This window comes from Miniopterus natalensis, chromosome 14, assembly GCF_054644295.1.
Source record: "Miniopterus natalensis isolate mMinNat1 chromosome 14, mMinNat1.hap1, whole genome shotgun sequence".
Classification (NCBI taxonomy): Eukaryota; Metazoa; Chordata; class Mammalia; order Chiroptera; family Miniopteridae; genus Miniopterus; species Miniopterus natalensis.
This window is the reverse complement of record NC_142094.1, coordinates 26589566-26607242: the sequence shown is the minus strand read 5'-3', so window position 1 is coordinate 26607242 and position 17677 is coordinate 26589566. Positions and strand designations below refer to the sequence as shown.

The 17677-nt window shown below is 37.5% G+C and overlaps 1 protein-coding gene across 1 annotated transcript in view; it reads left to right on the top strand.

Moving 5' to 3' along the window:
• REEP3 (receptor accessory protein 3) overlaps positions 1-17413 on the top strand; it is a 75290-nt gene extending 57877 nt beyond the window's left edge. The window contains exons 6-8 of the mRNA XM_087824401.1: positions 4668-4815; positions 13184-13329; positions 13973-17413. Coding sequence (XP_087680527.1) covers positions 4668-4815; positions 13184-13329; positions 13973-14029 — 351 coding nt within the window. The 3' untranslated portion in view covers positions 14030-17413. The remainder of the gene's footprint in view (positions 1-4667; positions 4816-13183; positions 13330-13972) is intronic.
• The last annotated feature ends 264 nt before the right edge of the window (positions 17414-17677 follow it).

Genomic DNA, 17677 nt, shown 5'->3' with positions numbered 1-17677 from the left:
ACATTGAGGGTTAAGTGGAAACATTAACCATACAGCACTATACATGTAAGACCAAGTCTGTTATTAATGATTATTAATGACCAGCACTTTAGTGTAGTTTGCCTCTTATTGGCTTTTAAAGGTTTTTGTTAGTATAGATATAAACAGATACTAAAATAGCAAAATTTTCAGCTTTTTAAGGATTGCTTTCCATTTTAGAAGAAGTGCATTTGCTTTTTATTTCTCGCTTAATGAAAATGCATTCGTGGTTTCCATATCTACTAAAAAAGTTCATCCAGGAGATCCAACATTCATCAACTAGGAATTGTATAGTCAAAATAAGCGTTATCTCACAGAAATACCTCTCTGTAGAAAGGCTGTAAAAGTGGTACTATGCCCGTGCTTCTCTGTCTTTCTTTTTTGTGATTCATTGTTTGTTTTTATTTATATATTTAACAACTTAAAACCACCTCCTCCCTTCAAAGGCAGGAAGCAGGGAGCATAAAAATCATCTAAGTGGCCACTGCAAGACAAACACTTATCCCATAATTTGAATTCCTTATAGAACTTTCCCTTCTTGTTTGTGATTTCATGATCCTTTTGTTATCAAGGTCACTGTACAGGAGGCAGCCCTTGCCGTTCTCAGCGTGAGCACAGGAAGGTTGACTTCAGCCATCCTGGATTTTATTCATTAGAAGTAGTCATTAAATATGCTGAACGTAACATCGTGGTAACATTGTTTGCTTCAAGTTGTACTGTACCTGCTTTAAAATAGGTGAAATTAATCTCATCTCTGGAGATGTCAAAGAAAGACACCGTGATGGAAGAATCACTGAACCAGACACTTCGTGCCGAGGAATAAATTGAAACTGAAATAGGAAATAGGTCAAGTTTGAGGAGAAACTGCAAAAGCCAGTAGTAGGATTTGAGAATTATTTAAAATGTTTACAATATATAGTTTTTTAAAAATACCCTTCAGGCTAAAAATGTTTGGACTCCTGGTGTGACCTTTAAATATTAGTAATGCCCCTGACTAGGTTTCCCAGGTTGAACCGCCTGAGCATGTTAGAGATGAAAATGGGAATCTAATAGAGCATTTATTACACCGTAAAGCAATTTTCTGAAAATGTTACTCAGTTCTATGACCTCATTACCAGGCATCTGTTCACAAGGTCAGTGTACGAGTTTATTTTGGCTGAGCAAAGCATAAACATATGAAGGACCTTCAAGGATTTTGCTGAGGATGTTCAGCATTCCGTAGCTTTTCACATGAGAAATGCAGGTGGCTTTTGTGCAGATGAACACTACTGCCGGATGAAGGGCAAGTTAATATGACTGTTAGTCATATTAACCATCTCTTAGAATTTTCTCTGGCAGCCTTTGATGAATTATTTAGCAGATATTATTTTCAAAAAATCAATCATCACAGAAATTAGAGCCTTCCTTACAGGTAAAATTGATGAACTCTAATTGACTTTAAGTGTTCATGATTAGGTCAGAGATCCTGACATCTTGCTGTCTGCTTTAGTGGCTTTGTTTGTGAAAAGATTTGAGGATATTTAGCTGCTTATTAGCAGTTTAAAAAAGAAAGCAGTTGTTCAGACAATGGGGGAATAAGGTCATACTGTTTCCCTATTGTCTAGGAAGCAGAATGTTATAATGAATTCCGTAATTCCTTAGCAGTTAGGTTATCTGCATTTTTTTAGCCCTGATCCTGCCACAAATTAGCCATGATGTTTGAGGCAAATCATCACTGATCTCTCTTAAGTATTCATTTTCTTACCCATAAAACAAAGGAGTGAAACTTGACTTCTGAAACCCCTTATATCTCTTAAGAGTGGTGCTCAGTGGGGTTGACTTTGCCTCCCAAGGGACATTTGGCAATGTCTGGAAACATTTTGGATTGTCACAACTCAGGTGCTGCTACTGGCCTCTGGGGGTAGAAACCAGGGATACCACTTCGTGTCTTACGGTTTACAGAACAGTTTCCCTACAACAAAAAATTATCCTTCCCAAAATAGCAGTAGTGCTGAGGTTGAGAAAGGATGAGTCAGAAAAAGCTAAAAGGATATATAAATATGTATAGGTAGTTTTGGTGGTGGATTACAAATAATTTTTCTTCTGTACGTTTTTCTCCATTATAAATATTCTTTAATAAACATATTTTGTTTCATCTTAAAGCCACTAAAATATATTATTCACTTAATGCAAATGCAGTCAATTCTGTTCTAGACTTGATCAGATTAATTGTTGACTGTCCAGAGGGAGAAGAGATTTCCCTAAAACCTGGGAGCTAGCCTTATCTGCAATTATAATGTGGTATGTCCAGGATCAGCAGAAACAGAGCTTAATGGCTGTTCATTACTGAGCAGTATAGTAAGAATCGTTCTTTAAAAGATTGTTTATATGCTTGTAAGCTTATAAAGCATTACTGATTATGATTTTAAATTCTTAATTAAAATGTGAAGATAATAGATTGAAGGTTTTATACAAAGGTGCTGAAAAGCACAATAAATTCCCCTTATTTAACACAAAATATAATTTTAATGTGATGTTTAACCAAGAAATAAAGTTATTTCAACAAAGGCATAATTTTTTTTTTTTTTTCCAAAGGAAAACCTTTTAAGGCAGAATTGTTTGGGTGTAAAAAAAAGGGTCCCTTTTCACAAATGCCAACCATGTATCTGGATACCTGAGCAGACATTCAGACGTCCTAGTGCCCTTGGATGTAAATGAGCTCTGTGTGGGGACTGCTTAGAGAGCTCTTTCTCAGCTGAAGAATTCTTCCCAGAGCTTCATGGTGCTGGATGTGGACCCAGCCCTTCCATCCAGTCAACCCCTGTGGTGTTCTCAGTTTCTTAAGTGGATGTTCTGGGTCCATCCAGATTCAAACCCCGAGAACTTTGAGCCAGTGAAGGGTTTAGGAACATTTCTGCTACTGGTGATCAGCCTTAATGTAAAATATTCTACAGAATACTTCTTTAATTACTTTGATGTTTACATTCACATCATAAACTTTCTGTTACTTTCTCTTTGATTTTTAGGATCAATTTTAACATACACAGTGTCCATGCAATTCTGCAGAAAATAGGGTATAAAATGCTGGGATATAGAAAATCCTTATGGCTGGTAACTTTCTTTCTCCTTATCAGCTGAGACTGCTGTGTGGAACCCAGTTATTTTTATTGAAGATACAGACCCTTTAATGAAATAATTTCTTTTCACAATTCAAAAAAATTATAGTAGAACTACAAAGCTTAAGTGGGGTAAGGCATTTGGTTTCGACATAATATATCACTGACTCAGAATAGCTGAATCAAGACCTTTTCCTTCAGTGTAAAATACATGTTAGCAATAACCTTCAAATGTTTGTAGTGCCGTAGGCTTTGAAATTTAGAGATAAACCATTATGGATGAGTTTCTATGGTAACTTTATAACTAAAGGCAGTCATAAACTGAGACATATGTGAGGAGAAATAACTGTAAAAAACCACTAGAAGAATATGTTTAATCCAGCTATAAATAAGAAATGAGTCATCTATATGCTATGTAAATTTTCAAAGTGAGTAAATTTAGAAATTATTTTTTTTCTCTTTACAAAGCTTTATACTTTGAGGGGAAATCTAATTATGTCTGAAAGGCTCAGAAATGCCCCTTTCTGAGCTGTACAATGATGTAATCATTGAACTTTCTGCAGTGATGGAAGTGTCCTGTATTTGTATAATCAAATACTGTAGCCACCAGCCACATGTGGCTACTGAACATGTGAAATGCGGCTAGTGCAATTAAAGACCTAGATTTTTAGTTTATTTAATTTTAGTTAATTTAAATTTAAATATCTACTTGTGTTCAGTGTCTACCATATTGTTAAGATGACAAAGTCAGCCCGGCCAGCGTGGCTCAGTGGGTGAGCATCCACCTAGGATCTAGGAGATCACGGTTCGATTCCCAGTCAGGGCACGTGCCCGGGTTGCGGGCCGATCCCCAGCAGGGTGTGTGCAGGAGGCAGCCGATCAATGACTCTCTCATATCATTGATGTTCTATCTCTCCCTGCCCCTTCCTCTCTCTGAAGTCAATAAAGACATATTAAAAAAAAAAAAAAAAAGATGACAAAGTCAAATTGCATAGTACTAGATAGGCCTTGCCAGAGAGTGAATTCATTAACAGAATGTCATTTTGCATCCAAGATTCTTAGGCTCTTAAATGTTTTTAACCCTGTTCTAGGTAGAGACATTACCACTCCTGACTTAGTTTAGCTTAAACCAGTATCTGTCTTTAAGGAGTTCTTCTAAATCATAAACTTAAGCCCCAAGTGCTAGTTTTAAGAGAGAGCAAAATTATGGGCGCTATTTACCCTGAGAGTGAGCTCATTATACATTTTTTACACTTTAAGTTTAAATACAAAGTTGAAATGCTTGGGGGTGGAATGGACTGATGCCTACAATTCACTTTGAAATGCATTAAAAAATATTTGATGGATGGATACATGACAGATATGTGATAAAATAAAATAAAAAATGTAAGTGATCTATGGTGTTCACTATACAGTTCTTTCAACTTTTCTGAGTTTCATAATAAAGTGAGTAAGTTTCATGATAAAATGTTGGGGGAAATGTTCAGTGTAAGCATACGAAATATTTTAAACTGTGCTTTTCTTTCTTGGATCTGTGACCTCTCTGTTAAATAGAGCCAAGGGGCAATCACCGAGCGGTTGCGGAGTTTCAGCATGCACGACCTGACAGCCATCCAAGGGGATGAGCACGGGGCACAGAGGCCGTACCCGCCTCTACCAGAAACGAAAAAGAGAAGCAAGCCGGCCTCCGGTGAGGCAGCAGGTGGGACTCTGTTTCAATACGTCTTTCTTTCACAACTGGGATTTGGAGTCAAGATGGGTAGAAAATAATTCCTGGTAACTGAATTTGGGTAGACAGAATTTACTTTTAAGCTTGTATTTTTGAGCTTTCACTTCCCTGTGGTTAGTGCATGCCTCTTGTTGACTCTGGAGATAATCCAGTTAAGAAAGTAGCGGTCGCTGTTTGTGCTGCCACGAGTTTTCAGAAGCCTTGGGCGTGGTTACCAGCACCTCCCCACCGCCCGTACTAGTTTTGACCTGCGATCAGTACTCCCTGTCCTTAAACTGTAGTGACATCTAAGGAGTTTCATAGTTAAACATTCTTTACTATAAGTACTCTGAACAAATAAGGATATTGACTCACAAGATAAAAAGTTTTAAGTGGGTGACAAAAGATGACTCAATTTGAAAGTAGGATTACTCCAGTGGAAAATGTGTTGAAATTACATGTATTTCTAGTTCAAGAACGAACTTGTAGGCATATTCTAATGTAAATCCTGAGCATGTCATAGTTGATATATCCTAAACTTTAATAAAAAAAATTATCTTACACATAAATAAGAAGACATCGTTCCTTAGTCATTTTATCACATATAAGAAAGTTTTAGTTCAAGGCTCAGCTGAGAACTGAGATCTTCAGGACCTGTCTTATTAATGTATTATTAAGTCCATAAGGTACAGGGCTACTTGATGGTTTTGTTTTTTAAGTAGGAGTTTTCTTTTGAGGGAGATTAAAAGTCATCCTTTATAATTAAAACCAATTTGGTCCTGTCCACGTAGCTCAGTTGGTTAGAGCTTCATCTGAATACGCCAAGGTTGTGGGTTCGATCAGGGCACATACAGGAATCGGCCAATGAATGCTTAAATAAGTGGAACAGCAAATCGGTGTTTCTCTCTCACTCTCTACCCACCCCTTCTCTCTCTCTCTAAAATCACAAATAAGTAAATATTTTTAAAATAATGAAACCAATTTGAAAGATAAAATAACAGTCTCTTCTCGTTGAGGAAAAATAGTGAACTTTCTTCTAAGCTCTCCCTCGAATGAGAAACTACAAAGTTGGTGGCTATTATCTAAGAGGTAGTAAGGGAGCATTGGCCATTGATTAAGGTAGTAATATCTTTAAGAGTGAGGAACCACTGAACTTTAAACCATCATCCTTAATACGTAAATAATGTAAAAGTAGTTCCCAATATGGGCATTTTCTTAATATTAGGTATACTGGTTTTGATTATGGGGTCTGCTGTATTATTTAGCTGATTTGGACCAGTTATCTGAGCCTTTATCAGCAATTTATTCATAATTATACCTTAGAATTGGTTTAAGAATTATATTCCAATTTTTTAAATGAAAACAGGATTATATATAGGAAAATCCCTAATACTATTTTTATGGTATTCATCTATTAAATTTAAAATGGTGTGGCTAAAGTATTTTAAGATAGTGAGGTGCTATTTAGTTCTTTTGTTAAAGTTCAAACCATGAAATTGAAATAACTGAAGATTTATAAAAATGTGAAGTAAGTGGTGACAGTACAAAAAAGGGTATTTGTTCAGTTATGAAATTAAAATTTTAATATGCATTACTTTACCCAACTTTCCTACAGAATAGTATATATGATGAGTTTTCTTCCCTAAAGAAAAAAAATTAACCAAAACTTTCTCTCGACGATATTTTTAATAAAGTAGAATGGTTCCAGGAGAGGAATCAGTGAAGAGAAGATAGTAATAGATATCTAGAGAGTCTTGAGTCTGGATATACATGGAATTTATCTAATGAGAAAGGCTGCTTTTCAGATTGGTGGGAGAAAGATTAAAAAGTGGTGCTAGGATAACTACTGGGCTTAGAAGGTGGGATAAGGAATGAAGTTATACCTCTACCTCAAACCTCTGATCAAAATAAATTTTGAAAAGATTAAGACTGAAAGGTAAGAAATTAAACCATATAGTAGGAGTATTTTAATACTCCCAGGATAGATCAAACTTCTTAAGCATGACATCAAAACCAGAAAATGTAAGGGAAAAGTTTGAGAGATTTTTCTACCAGATAAGGGAAGGGGAAAGGCAAGAACCCTTACAAGCCAGTTATTGTCAATTTTATCAATGAATACACCTGATCAATTAATAGATGAAAAATATATTTAGCCTCAAATAATTTTTGTTCACCAGATTGGCAAAAAATATTTTTAATTAATAGTGCTCTGTTGTAACTAGCTAGTTGTCTATTGCTGTGTAATTAGTTACCTCCAAACAGTGACTTTTTTAAAAATCGTGGTCATTTATTTTGTTCATAACCCGGGGTGGGTGGTGACTGGGGCTCAGCAAGGCAGTTCTTGCATCTACAGTCAAACAGCAGCGGAGGTGGAGTCATAATCGGAAAGGCTTCTTCACTCGCAAGGCTGCTGTTTGAGCTGGAAAGAGACAGGCTAAAACAGTTGGGGCTGCCCTCGCCCGTTTGGCTCAGTGGTTAGAGCGATGGCCCTCGGTCGCTCGGGTCTGCTGTTGGATTCCGGTCAAGGGCACCTACCTCGGTTGCAGGCTGGATCCCCAGTCCCCGTCAGGGCGCATGTGGGAGGCAACCGATCAGTGTGTCTCTTTCACATCGATATTTCTCTCTCTCTCTCTCTCTCCCTCCCCCCTCTCCTCCCCCTTCCCCCCCCCCGAAAAGCAGTGGAGTTGGGGCTTCTCGGGCATCTCTCTCTCTCCATGGTCTCTGAGGCTCACTGCACTTCTCACCTGGCAGCTGAAGGCTCCCAGAGCCAGTGTCCCAAGAGAAGAGTGTCAGAATTTGTGGACATGTTTCAAAACCACCACTACAAGAATGTTGGGAAACAAACAGTCATATACTTTTTATGAGAGTTTAAAGTGGAATAATCCTTTTGGATGGTAATCTGGCAAAATAATTATCAAAGTTTATCCTCTCTAAAGCAAGAAACTTCTAGAAATACGCCGTAAGGAAGTAATCCCACAGTGTTCAAAAAGGTGCATGTACAAGAATGTTCCTCTCGTTGTTTATAATAACAAAATGTTGGAACAAACCAAATACCTAAGAGAAATGGTTAAGCAGAAAGGTGGTTTATTAGCCGTGAAAAATAATAATGTCAGTTTTACTTACTGACATGAAAATATAACCAGATTGTGGGAGAATAAACAATAACAGTGGAACAGTGGTTATAATCCTGGGCCATAGAGACACAGTAGATAGATGAAATGCATTAATATACGTAGTTATTTTTCAAATGAGCATACAGAGTAGAGAGTCTGGGAGGATGTTACTAAAATATTAACAGTGTTTAGCTCTGAGTAGAATTTTAATGATTTTGGAAAAAATTCAACCTATCACTGAAAATTAGAAATAAAACAACAGCACTCCCTTTTGAAAAATAATTAGGTACTCATTTTTTTATCATGAATTTTTTTCTATTTCATTTATTTCCAAAATTCCTCAAGAAAAAAATAAATAAATTGGTTGGTTTTTAAGTGTGAGAATTACATTCACATTGCAAAGTCTGTTTACTGGTTCATGTGATCAGTACATTTAGCTCAGAAGCTCTGATAGTTCACACAAGCAAACTCAAATATCTGGAAAAGCGGTTCCCTTTGAAAACTCACCATGCCCTGCTCTGAGTAGCTGGAGTTTAGCTGATTCAGAGAAGTCCTCCTGCTTTGATGAAATTATTCAAATCTGCATGTTGTCAATATGGGAGGAAAAAGAGCTCCCTCCGCATGCTTTCTTGTAAGACAATGGACGCCTTGAACATGAAGTTCACGTCCCTTGAAAGAACATCATATTTTGATAAGTGGAAATATCTGCAAAGAACCCACTGCCCCCATATTAGTTGCAAGTGGTTCAGCATTCAATTTTAATACCAGTGCATACAGAGATTTTTTAATTTATTTCAGGTGCTTTACATATTTATTTAATCCTTAAGATGACTATGCAGGTTAAGTATTTTTTCCTAAATTTGTAAATGAACAAACTGAGACTTAAGGAGATTATACTATTTATTAAAGGCTACATACTCAGTGACAGAAATGAGGTATCCAAGGTTCCTAAGCTAATTTTTATTCTTTTTAATTTATAATGAGGCTACATTTAGTGAGACACTTGGGCTGAAACCATGAATTCAAATAATTAGAGCAGGAAGGGATCTTAGAGATGCTTTAGTCAAAGGTGGCAAATAGGTGACATGCCTGCTCCCTGCTCCCATGCCCATGGTGACAGGCATTGCTAATGGACTGTGGCACTTTCCCACACTGGCTCAGACAGCTGGCTCGGAGTTGGCACTGACATAGAAACCCATTCATCGTCTCATCTGTCTCACCACCTTGCCAGATAAGAAAGCAGGCCTGGAGAAAGGCACAGCTCCGGGTCTCACAGCTGATAGATGGCAAAGTACTCATTTCTCCTCACATGGGTCCAGGACTCCTTCCACCACAATAGCTAAGGCTCCTTCCAAGCCAAACTCTCGATGATTCTGCACTTACATTAATACATGGAAACTGTTTAGAACAGTGCCCAGTACATGCTAAGTACTGGATCAATACTGACTATTTTAAGGAAAGAAAACGTAGAATCTGCCAACTCTAAGCTGTACAAACTGTGAATAAAACCAGGTCAGTTTGCAAAAGGATCTGCTAGTTTTCTAAAATGGTCACAGAGCTGTGGGCTGAAGCTAGCCCAAGAGCTGCGGCCTCCAGCCCGGGGGGGGGGGGGGGGGCAGCACAGGCTCCCCATTCTTCGGCCCCCAGTCACTGCTTCTCAGGAATATGCGTGGAAGGCACCGCACTGAGGGCTCTCTCCAGGCTAGAGTGATGATTTAAAGCAGCCTTAGCATTGCCTTTGTATGGCACCAACCAGCACTGTCCCACCAGTTACCTTGCCCGGGCTTGGCAGACCCATAAACCTTTCAGCCAACTGACTCCCTGAGTTCCTGCTCGATTCGGCACCCCAATTTGGGATTCTCTCATAATCTCAGGTCTCCCTCTCGTCCTCCAAAGACTTTTAAATACTCACATAACATTGACTAACATTCTTTTTAGCACTCACAGCAAAATTTTCATGCATACTCATTTCCAGGTATGAAGTGGAATAGAAAATTCATATTTTAGTGAGGATATTTGGCTTGACTCCTTCCCCTCTTTTGGCTGCGGGGATTTGTTTACTAAGTTGCCAAGTTAAACTTAATATTTCACCTCCCACATTTGGCTACTTTCTCTGTCTTCACTCCTTGGACCTCGTCATTTCCGACCTACCATATTGCAGTAACCCCCCTGCTTTCAGTCTCATCCACTTGTGATTTATTCTCCAAAGTGCAAGAATATTTTAAAGAATCCAGATCTTATCATGTCACCCTTCTGCTTAACATGCTTCAGTGCTCCGCCCTCCCCCACTGCTCGCTGATGAAATCCAGACTCAATAGCGTGTGGTATATTAGCTCCCGGCCTTGTTCCCACTCCGCCATGTGCTGGCTTTATAGAATCATGAGCCTTTCAGGATTTCTCTTAGTCACCACCTCCTACAAGAAGTCTTCTTTCACAGCCCACGTCCCCCGCCCCCGGGCTGAGTGAGTTCTCTTACTGTGTGCTCCAGTAGCACCTCGTCCTTACCTTCCATTTGTGGCATCTCTTACAGGATTGATGCCCAGTAGAGTCTGTCTCCCCTATTGGATTGTAAGTATCTTAGGGTAGAAAATGACAGTTGTGTCTTTCTTGTCATTTTATTCCCATGATTTAACACACTGCCTCACACATAGTAGAATTTTTCAAGTATTTGTAGAAGAAAGAATGAAGTCCTCACTTTCCCTGGAACCGTAATTAGAAAGCTAGTAAGGCCCCGGCCATATGGCTCGGTTGGCTGGAACGTTGCCCCGTACACGGAAAGGCTGCGGGTTCGATTCCCTTTCAGGGCACTTGCCTAGGTTGCCAGTTCAATCCTGGGCCAGGGCACTTATGGGAGGTAACCGAGCAATGTTTTTTCTCTCACATCGATGTTTCTCTCTCACTCCCCCTTCTCCTCTCTTTCAAAATCAATAAAAATATATCCTTGGGTGAGGATTTTTTTTAAAAGCTAGTAATATTTTTCTCACTGAAATTAGGAAACACAGAAAGAGTAAGATTTATGTGTAATCATCTTTTGAATGAAATTCCAATTCCTAAATCATATAAAACAAGAGACGATTAAAATATCAAGGGTCATGTTTTCTGAACTGTAGTCTGTGCTTCCATCTGTGGCCTTGGGGAACTTTCTGGTCACAGAGCTTCCTCTTTGACTCAATTCCTCATTTTCTGTTTTACTTTAGTTGTATTAGATTGGGATCAGGAATATTATATAAGTTAGTAGCAATAAGAAAAATCTAGAAATGACAACCTGAAGACATTTTTTTCTGGTTTATTTTCCCCAATTGTAGAAGTAATACAATTTTTAAATTAAAATTTGGCAGATTTAAAAAAAAGGAAAAATGAACTTAAAATCATCTAAAAGCCCACATCCACGAGATGCAGTGGGGTCATTTTTACATTTTTCTTTGGTTTCTATATGTACATTTCCCCACACACACACTTAATATTGTATCAGGAGCGTTTTCCCAGGACTACTAACCCATCCCCTCCCTGGGCCACACTGGCCTCCTCATGCTTCCCCTGCCCCAGGGCCTTTGCACATGCTATCTCTGCTCCCTACAACCTACTTCCTTGGACTGCTGCAGGAAAACAAAGGATCCTGGCCTCAATAATGACTGATTCTACTCCCAAATCCTTCCTAATTTCTAGTGTAGAAATCTGGCAGCATAAAACTGTACTAATTTAATAATACAAAGATATTTGTCTTATGTGCTCGCTTATTATACAAAGATATTTGTCTTATTACAAGACTAAGAGGCTTATTAACAACTTGTGGTTTGCTTAGTGAGTCTCCAGTTAAGTGTCCTGGGAGAGCAGATTAATGAACATTTAGTATCTTTTTCTTCACACACAGGAAGCCCATCCCTTGTCCCCTTCTGATCCTGGAAAACCTGCTGGTTTTTTCTCACCTTTTTTTTTTTGTTAATGCTTATGCAAGGATACTTTTTTTTCATTGCTTTTCAGAGAGAGTGGAAGGGAGGGAGGGAGAGATCGATGTGAGACACACATCGACTGGTTCCCTCTCCCGCACGCACCCCAAGCTGGTGTGGGGAGCGGACCCGCAACTGAGGTACGTGCCCTTGACTGAGAGTCGAACCCACCACCCTTCAGTTCGCAGGCTGACGCCCTAACCACTGAGCAACACTGGCCGGTGCTGTGGTCCTTTTTAATAGGAGAACTTGAAACTTAATGGGGCCTTGTAACCTCACCTCTGTCTTTATAACCTGGCGCTCTGGTTGCCTTGTGCCTTATACTTGGGCCCCTCCTTTGCCCCATCCAGGCACTGATTCTTGAAGTGTAGGTGCTACACCAGTAGCACAGGCATCACCTGGGAACTGGTTAGAAATGTAGAATCTCGGTTTGTCTCACGCCCAGCAATCTGCATATTAACGAACATGTTCTCCAGGTGACTCGTAATAATCTGCTAAAGTTTGAGAGCATCTGCTTCAGAAATAGGAACGATCTTGTCCCTGAGCCCCAGCGTCAGGATGCGCTCAGACATCCTGACAGCCCAGAGGTCGGCGTATTTGCTAATGTTAAGTCTGTGGCTACACACAGCAGCACAGCCACACAATCTCTTACTGCCCTTCCTGACACTGCCTCGTTTTGTGACTAACATCTGGCGTCATAGCCTGTGGTGTTTCTAATCACTGTAGCCTGTCTGGGTTTTATCTCAGCGGCTGCAGCAGTGATGGTTCAACAGCTCTATCACCTGCCCCCAGTGCACCTGCCCAAAATTCTAACCCCTTTGTGTCTTATATGGCTGTGGAAGTTCACCCTGCCATTCCTAATCTGGACAAAAGGTTTGCCACGTGGGGTGCGGAAAACCCTTAATTCCTAACTAAAGTCAAAGATACAAGTGACAGACCAAAACACACAGTTGCTTAGGTTTTTTTGAATTCACGAAAAGGAGAGAGGGCGGGAAGAGACTTCTTACTATATATCTATTTATATTCTTGGATTTTTTTTTTTTTTTGAACAAATAAATGTGTGACCTACTCAAAAATTATTTTTATTTATTCTTAAAAATGCACAGTAAAAAAGAATGGTCAGGGAAAAATTCCTGGAAGAAATGAGAGTGAGCTTTGTCTAGAATAGTGCAAGGGGCACATTGCAGGGAAAAGGGGGAGGAGTAGCCGGGCAAATGCAGGCCACGCAGAGAACTGCAGTTAAGAGGCGGCACTGCCTGGCGTCTTCTTACCAAAACGTGCTGATCTTGACAACTCGTTTAGGTTATGGAATCCCGCTCAGAGATGGGGATGAGAAGACAGATGAAGAAGCGGACGGGCCATATTCAGACGACGAGATGGTAACACACAAAGGGCTTCGAAGATCACAAAGCATGAAGTCTGTGAAAAGCGTGAAGGCCCGCAAAGAGGTCAGTCCATTACAGAGTTGTTTTCATAGTGATTAATATTGAAGGATTTCCCTGCTGCATTATCATTCAGCATATTAATGATCTGTAAATGAAGGACTGGAATGGCAGAGCCCCAGTTATTTTTAAAATTCTTTATTCAGATCAGATATATTCAGATCTCTGGAAATTTAGAAATTCCTAGTCTTCCACTATACGTAGAAAATGGCACTGTCACACAGCAAATGATATGATTGTCATAAATACCCAGTACTAGCCCTACGCATAAGCAAAAAAAGCAACTAACAAAATTAAGTACATAGTTTGCTTTGAACCAGCGCACATGTGGATTAAATAGTAACAGTTTGTAATTATATATTGTTTTTGTGCCCATAAAGCAGTGGAGGATTCCAGGGAATGGCCTCAGATTACTGTGAGCAGTGTACCAAGCAAAACCTAAATAATAACAGTTAGTGTTTTTGTTATTAGTGGTAATAATCAGCATATATCCAACATAGAACCAATGTTGTCTTCTGCAGACAAACTTATAGAATAATTATTTATATCAGAAAAGTTAAAAAGTGATTACTGTGATTATGAACTATTAAATCTTAAATAATTTCAAAAAGTAATCATCTAATTTGTAATAACACATTTCTCTCTTCAGGCACGGTATGGGTCACTGAAGTATAGAGTAAAGAAGAGACCACAGGTGTATTTTTAGCCATGTGTGCTTCAAGTATCCCAAGACAAATTATGCTAACGCATCAACTTTTTTTCCTAACCGTTATATTCAGGATTTACACATTAAAATAATGCAATAAATTGTGGCGGTGATAGGGTTTACTTTCATCAACTTAAATACTTTTTATTTCTTTAACAATTTCATTCAAATCTTGACTACTAAAGGTAGCTATGCAAAATATATATATCAGAAATAATAGAAAATTGTGTTAACTATTTTCAAATTCATGAACAACATTGAGTGCCTGGGATATCAGAGGAAACACAAACCCACAGTATACTTGAAAAGAGTCTTTTTATGGTTCAAGATACACCAGCCTTTGTGGTGTTGTATTGTTTACCTCCATTTATGTTGCAGCTGTCACATGAGGAAAGTCATTAAATAGGCCTCTGATCCAGCAGTGACAGTACAGGGGCATGATGTGAGATAAAGTATGTTTTATATATTCTTAAATTTTTACTTTTTTAATCCTTTATGGTTTTCCCACCATCAACTGAAAGTTTTCAAAACAAATATTTGAAAACCAGGTATTCACATAGCACTTTTATTCCTGACTAGTTTTGCACACTTGAAAATTGTTTACTTATTTTATGACTGTACATTTTAAGTTTTGCTGACACTGTCTTTATTATTTGTCATATTCTGACATGTAAGATTTATGCCTTGAGTTACATCATCTCCTTTCCTGTGGGTTTTGTTTGTTAAATTTGCTGGTTTTAATAGTATAAATATAGCTAATTTTTTTAGCTATTTTTAATTATCTCCTTACAGATAAATTATTTTGGTCATTAACCATTCTTCTGTACTTAGCTATACATTGTAGTTGAACTCAGCATGTTTTTTATTAACATTGGTTACATTCTCAGATTTTAAAAGTGGTAGCTTCTATAAAATAGAGTCTGAGACCAGTGTAGCACTTAGGTTTCTTCTAATTAATGAAAATATCTAACAGCCAATCCATTCACAAGCTTGGCACTTATGTGTGCTTCTGATTAATAAATCTGGCATTAGCTAGAATCACTTGAATCACTTCTTTTCTGGATGAGATAATTTCCTGAAGATAGTTGCCAATGCAAAATACAGATGTCGTTAATCTCACATATTAGAAGCTATTAGAAGAGATACTAGAACAATGTCATTTTTCTTAATCCAAGCTATTTTTGAGTCACTGGACTATGAGGGATTTTTAGGTTGCATTATGAACTCCCAAGTCAATAGATTTCTGGTGATGGTTTTAGTGATCAGTAATGAAATTTGTACAATTATACTTGTTCAGGTAACTTACTTGACAATTCTACTTGTTTGTCCAAAAGAAAAAACAAAGAGAGAGATTTGTTAAGATCTTCGACCTTACTACCTTTTAAGAAATGAAGCCAGGTGCCAGTGTGTATTCAGAACCTCTTCAGAGTGTTGGCAAAGAGCAGAATGTTTACTCAGGATTACCTTAGTATAATTCAGACACTTCTCTTGACACAGGTCTTAAAATATTTTCTAGATTATCTCACATTCTTGATATTTAATGACAAATAAAAATTCATTCAACTTCTTTTCTCCCAAAGTTTATTTCTATGAGTATTTTCACCTACTTTACCTTGACTAATTAATTTTTAGCCTCTTAATTTCTGGAAAGACTCTTTAATTTGTGTTCAAAATTCCTATGAATTCTGGTGATAAACTCTTGGAAGAGAGTTTTATTTATATTGCATAATCCTAGACTTATCAATATAAATGCTACACCTTGCTTTCTTTCTTGTCAAATTACCTGGCAAGATCATGTAAGTGACTTTGTATCAAAAACATTACCTATGGGGTCTGATTTGCACCATTTTATCATTTTCAAGTCCAATTCCATTATTATACCTATTCTCTAATCATAGTAAGCTCATACTTTTCTCAATTGGAGGAATTACGCAGCCCTCTGCACTTCTAGAATCAAAACATTTAATCAAAGACAACACCATTTTCAAAGAGGTAATGCAAGTCCTTCTGTTTAATCGTATCTGTCCACAGTGCTTCCTCCGATATATTTCTGCTGGTTACCTCCTTAAATACGGTGATATTATTTTGCTATTCTGTCATTTCCTTCTTCCTCTCCTTTTCTTACATTTCTTAAATTTTGCTTCTTTTATGTATGGTAGCATGCCCTTTCCTTTGAATTTTGTGTGATAAGGTTATACATTTTAGTTTCTTTTAAGGTAGAGCAGGTCATGTTTTGTTTCTCTGCTTTTAAGTTTCCTGCTTCTAGAAGAGGTAAATTTATCCCCAGACCACAGTGCCTTGCTTTCCCACCAGCACCACTTGGTGAATGGGCATCAGATGCTGCACAAGCCTATTTAAGCTACTATTTTGATAGCTGTTAAAGTTTATCCAGAAATTGTAGCCATTTTATCATATATACATTCAACTTGTTCATTAATATCAACTATTTCCAGAGTTTGGGAGTAAGAATTGATCTATCCTTTAGTTTATTTTTTCTGGTATAAAAAATGAGCCAGAAATAAGCCTAATTGCTAAGTAATTAATTACGTAAACCTGCCTGGGTCCTGCATCAGATTTCCTCCATACATTTCACTATATGTACGTGGATTTGGCTAGAAAATGATACTGCCAGCATGACTAATTACGAATACTTGACTACATAGATTGATGGAACAAAATATTAAAGTATTTTCAGGGAACTTAATCCATATATCACCACCAAAGATTTCTACAGTGTTATAAAGTATGTAAATATTCTAAAATTTCTGTAAGACATTGGTTAAGCAAATATATTTACTTTCCTTTTTTTTTTTCTTTTTCTTTTGGAATAACACAGTTTATGCTTCTGGAATGCTTGAACTTTTGTGTTATCAAAAACAATACAATAGTATCTTATCTTTAATATCAATAATTTGTATGTTTAATCGTAATGGACTAAATTTTTTATTTTATCAGGATTATTAGGAGTTAATATGTATTAGAAAGCAATTTCCTGTTTTCTCCTATGTGGGCTGATTGACTTGCAAGACTAGTAGTTAAATTTTGAGATCATTGTTAGTGTGGTGCTCAGTGTATATTTCTTATAAACAGCATTTAAGAGTAAAGTTTTCTGAAAGGAAAATACAGCTTTTTTTCTCTAAATATTTTTAAGATATAATCTTCCAAGGCATCCTGCAGATTTAATGTGTATTAATTCTTTAAATGTTGACCATGAATTAACATTTTTCCTTCTAAAACCTTTTAAATCTATGTACTTTAATAGTTAAGAAAAAGCAGTTTTGCGAACTCTTTGTAAAGTCTATCTTTAGGCCTAATATAGGGGTAATTTTACAGTTGTGTTTTTGAAAACTTTAATATAAAATAAACTCATTTTATTAGTGACAACTTGTGCTGGTTTTTTGTTCTTGTGTCAGAGTACATATGTTGGGTTACATGAATTGATATTATTTATTAAGTATGATTTGATTAAATAATGGACAACATATGCACACACTTAAGATTACAAATCACAGAGCAAATTACAAAAACCACATACATTCTGGAATGCTCATCCATAAGATTAGAAGAAACACTGAATTGTTAAATTTGGACATTGGAAAGGGAAGGCAGGGAAAAACAATTAGTAGAGAAATCCTAGCCGTCAATTTG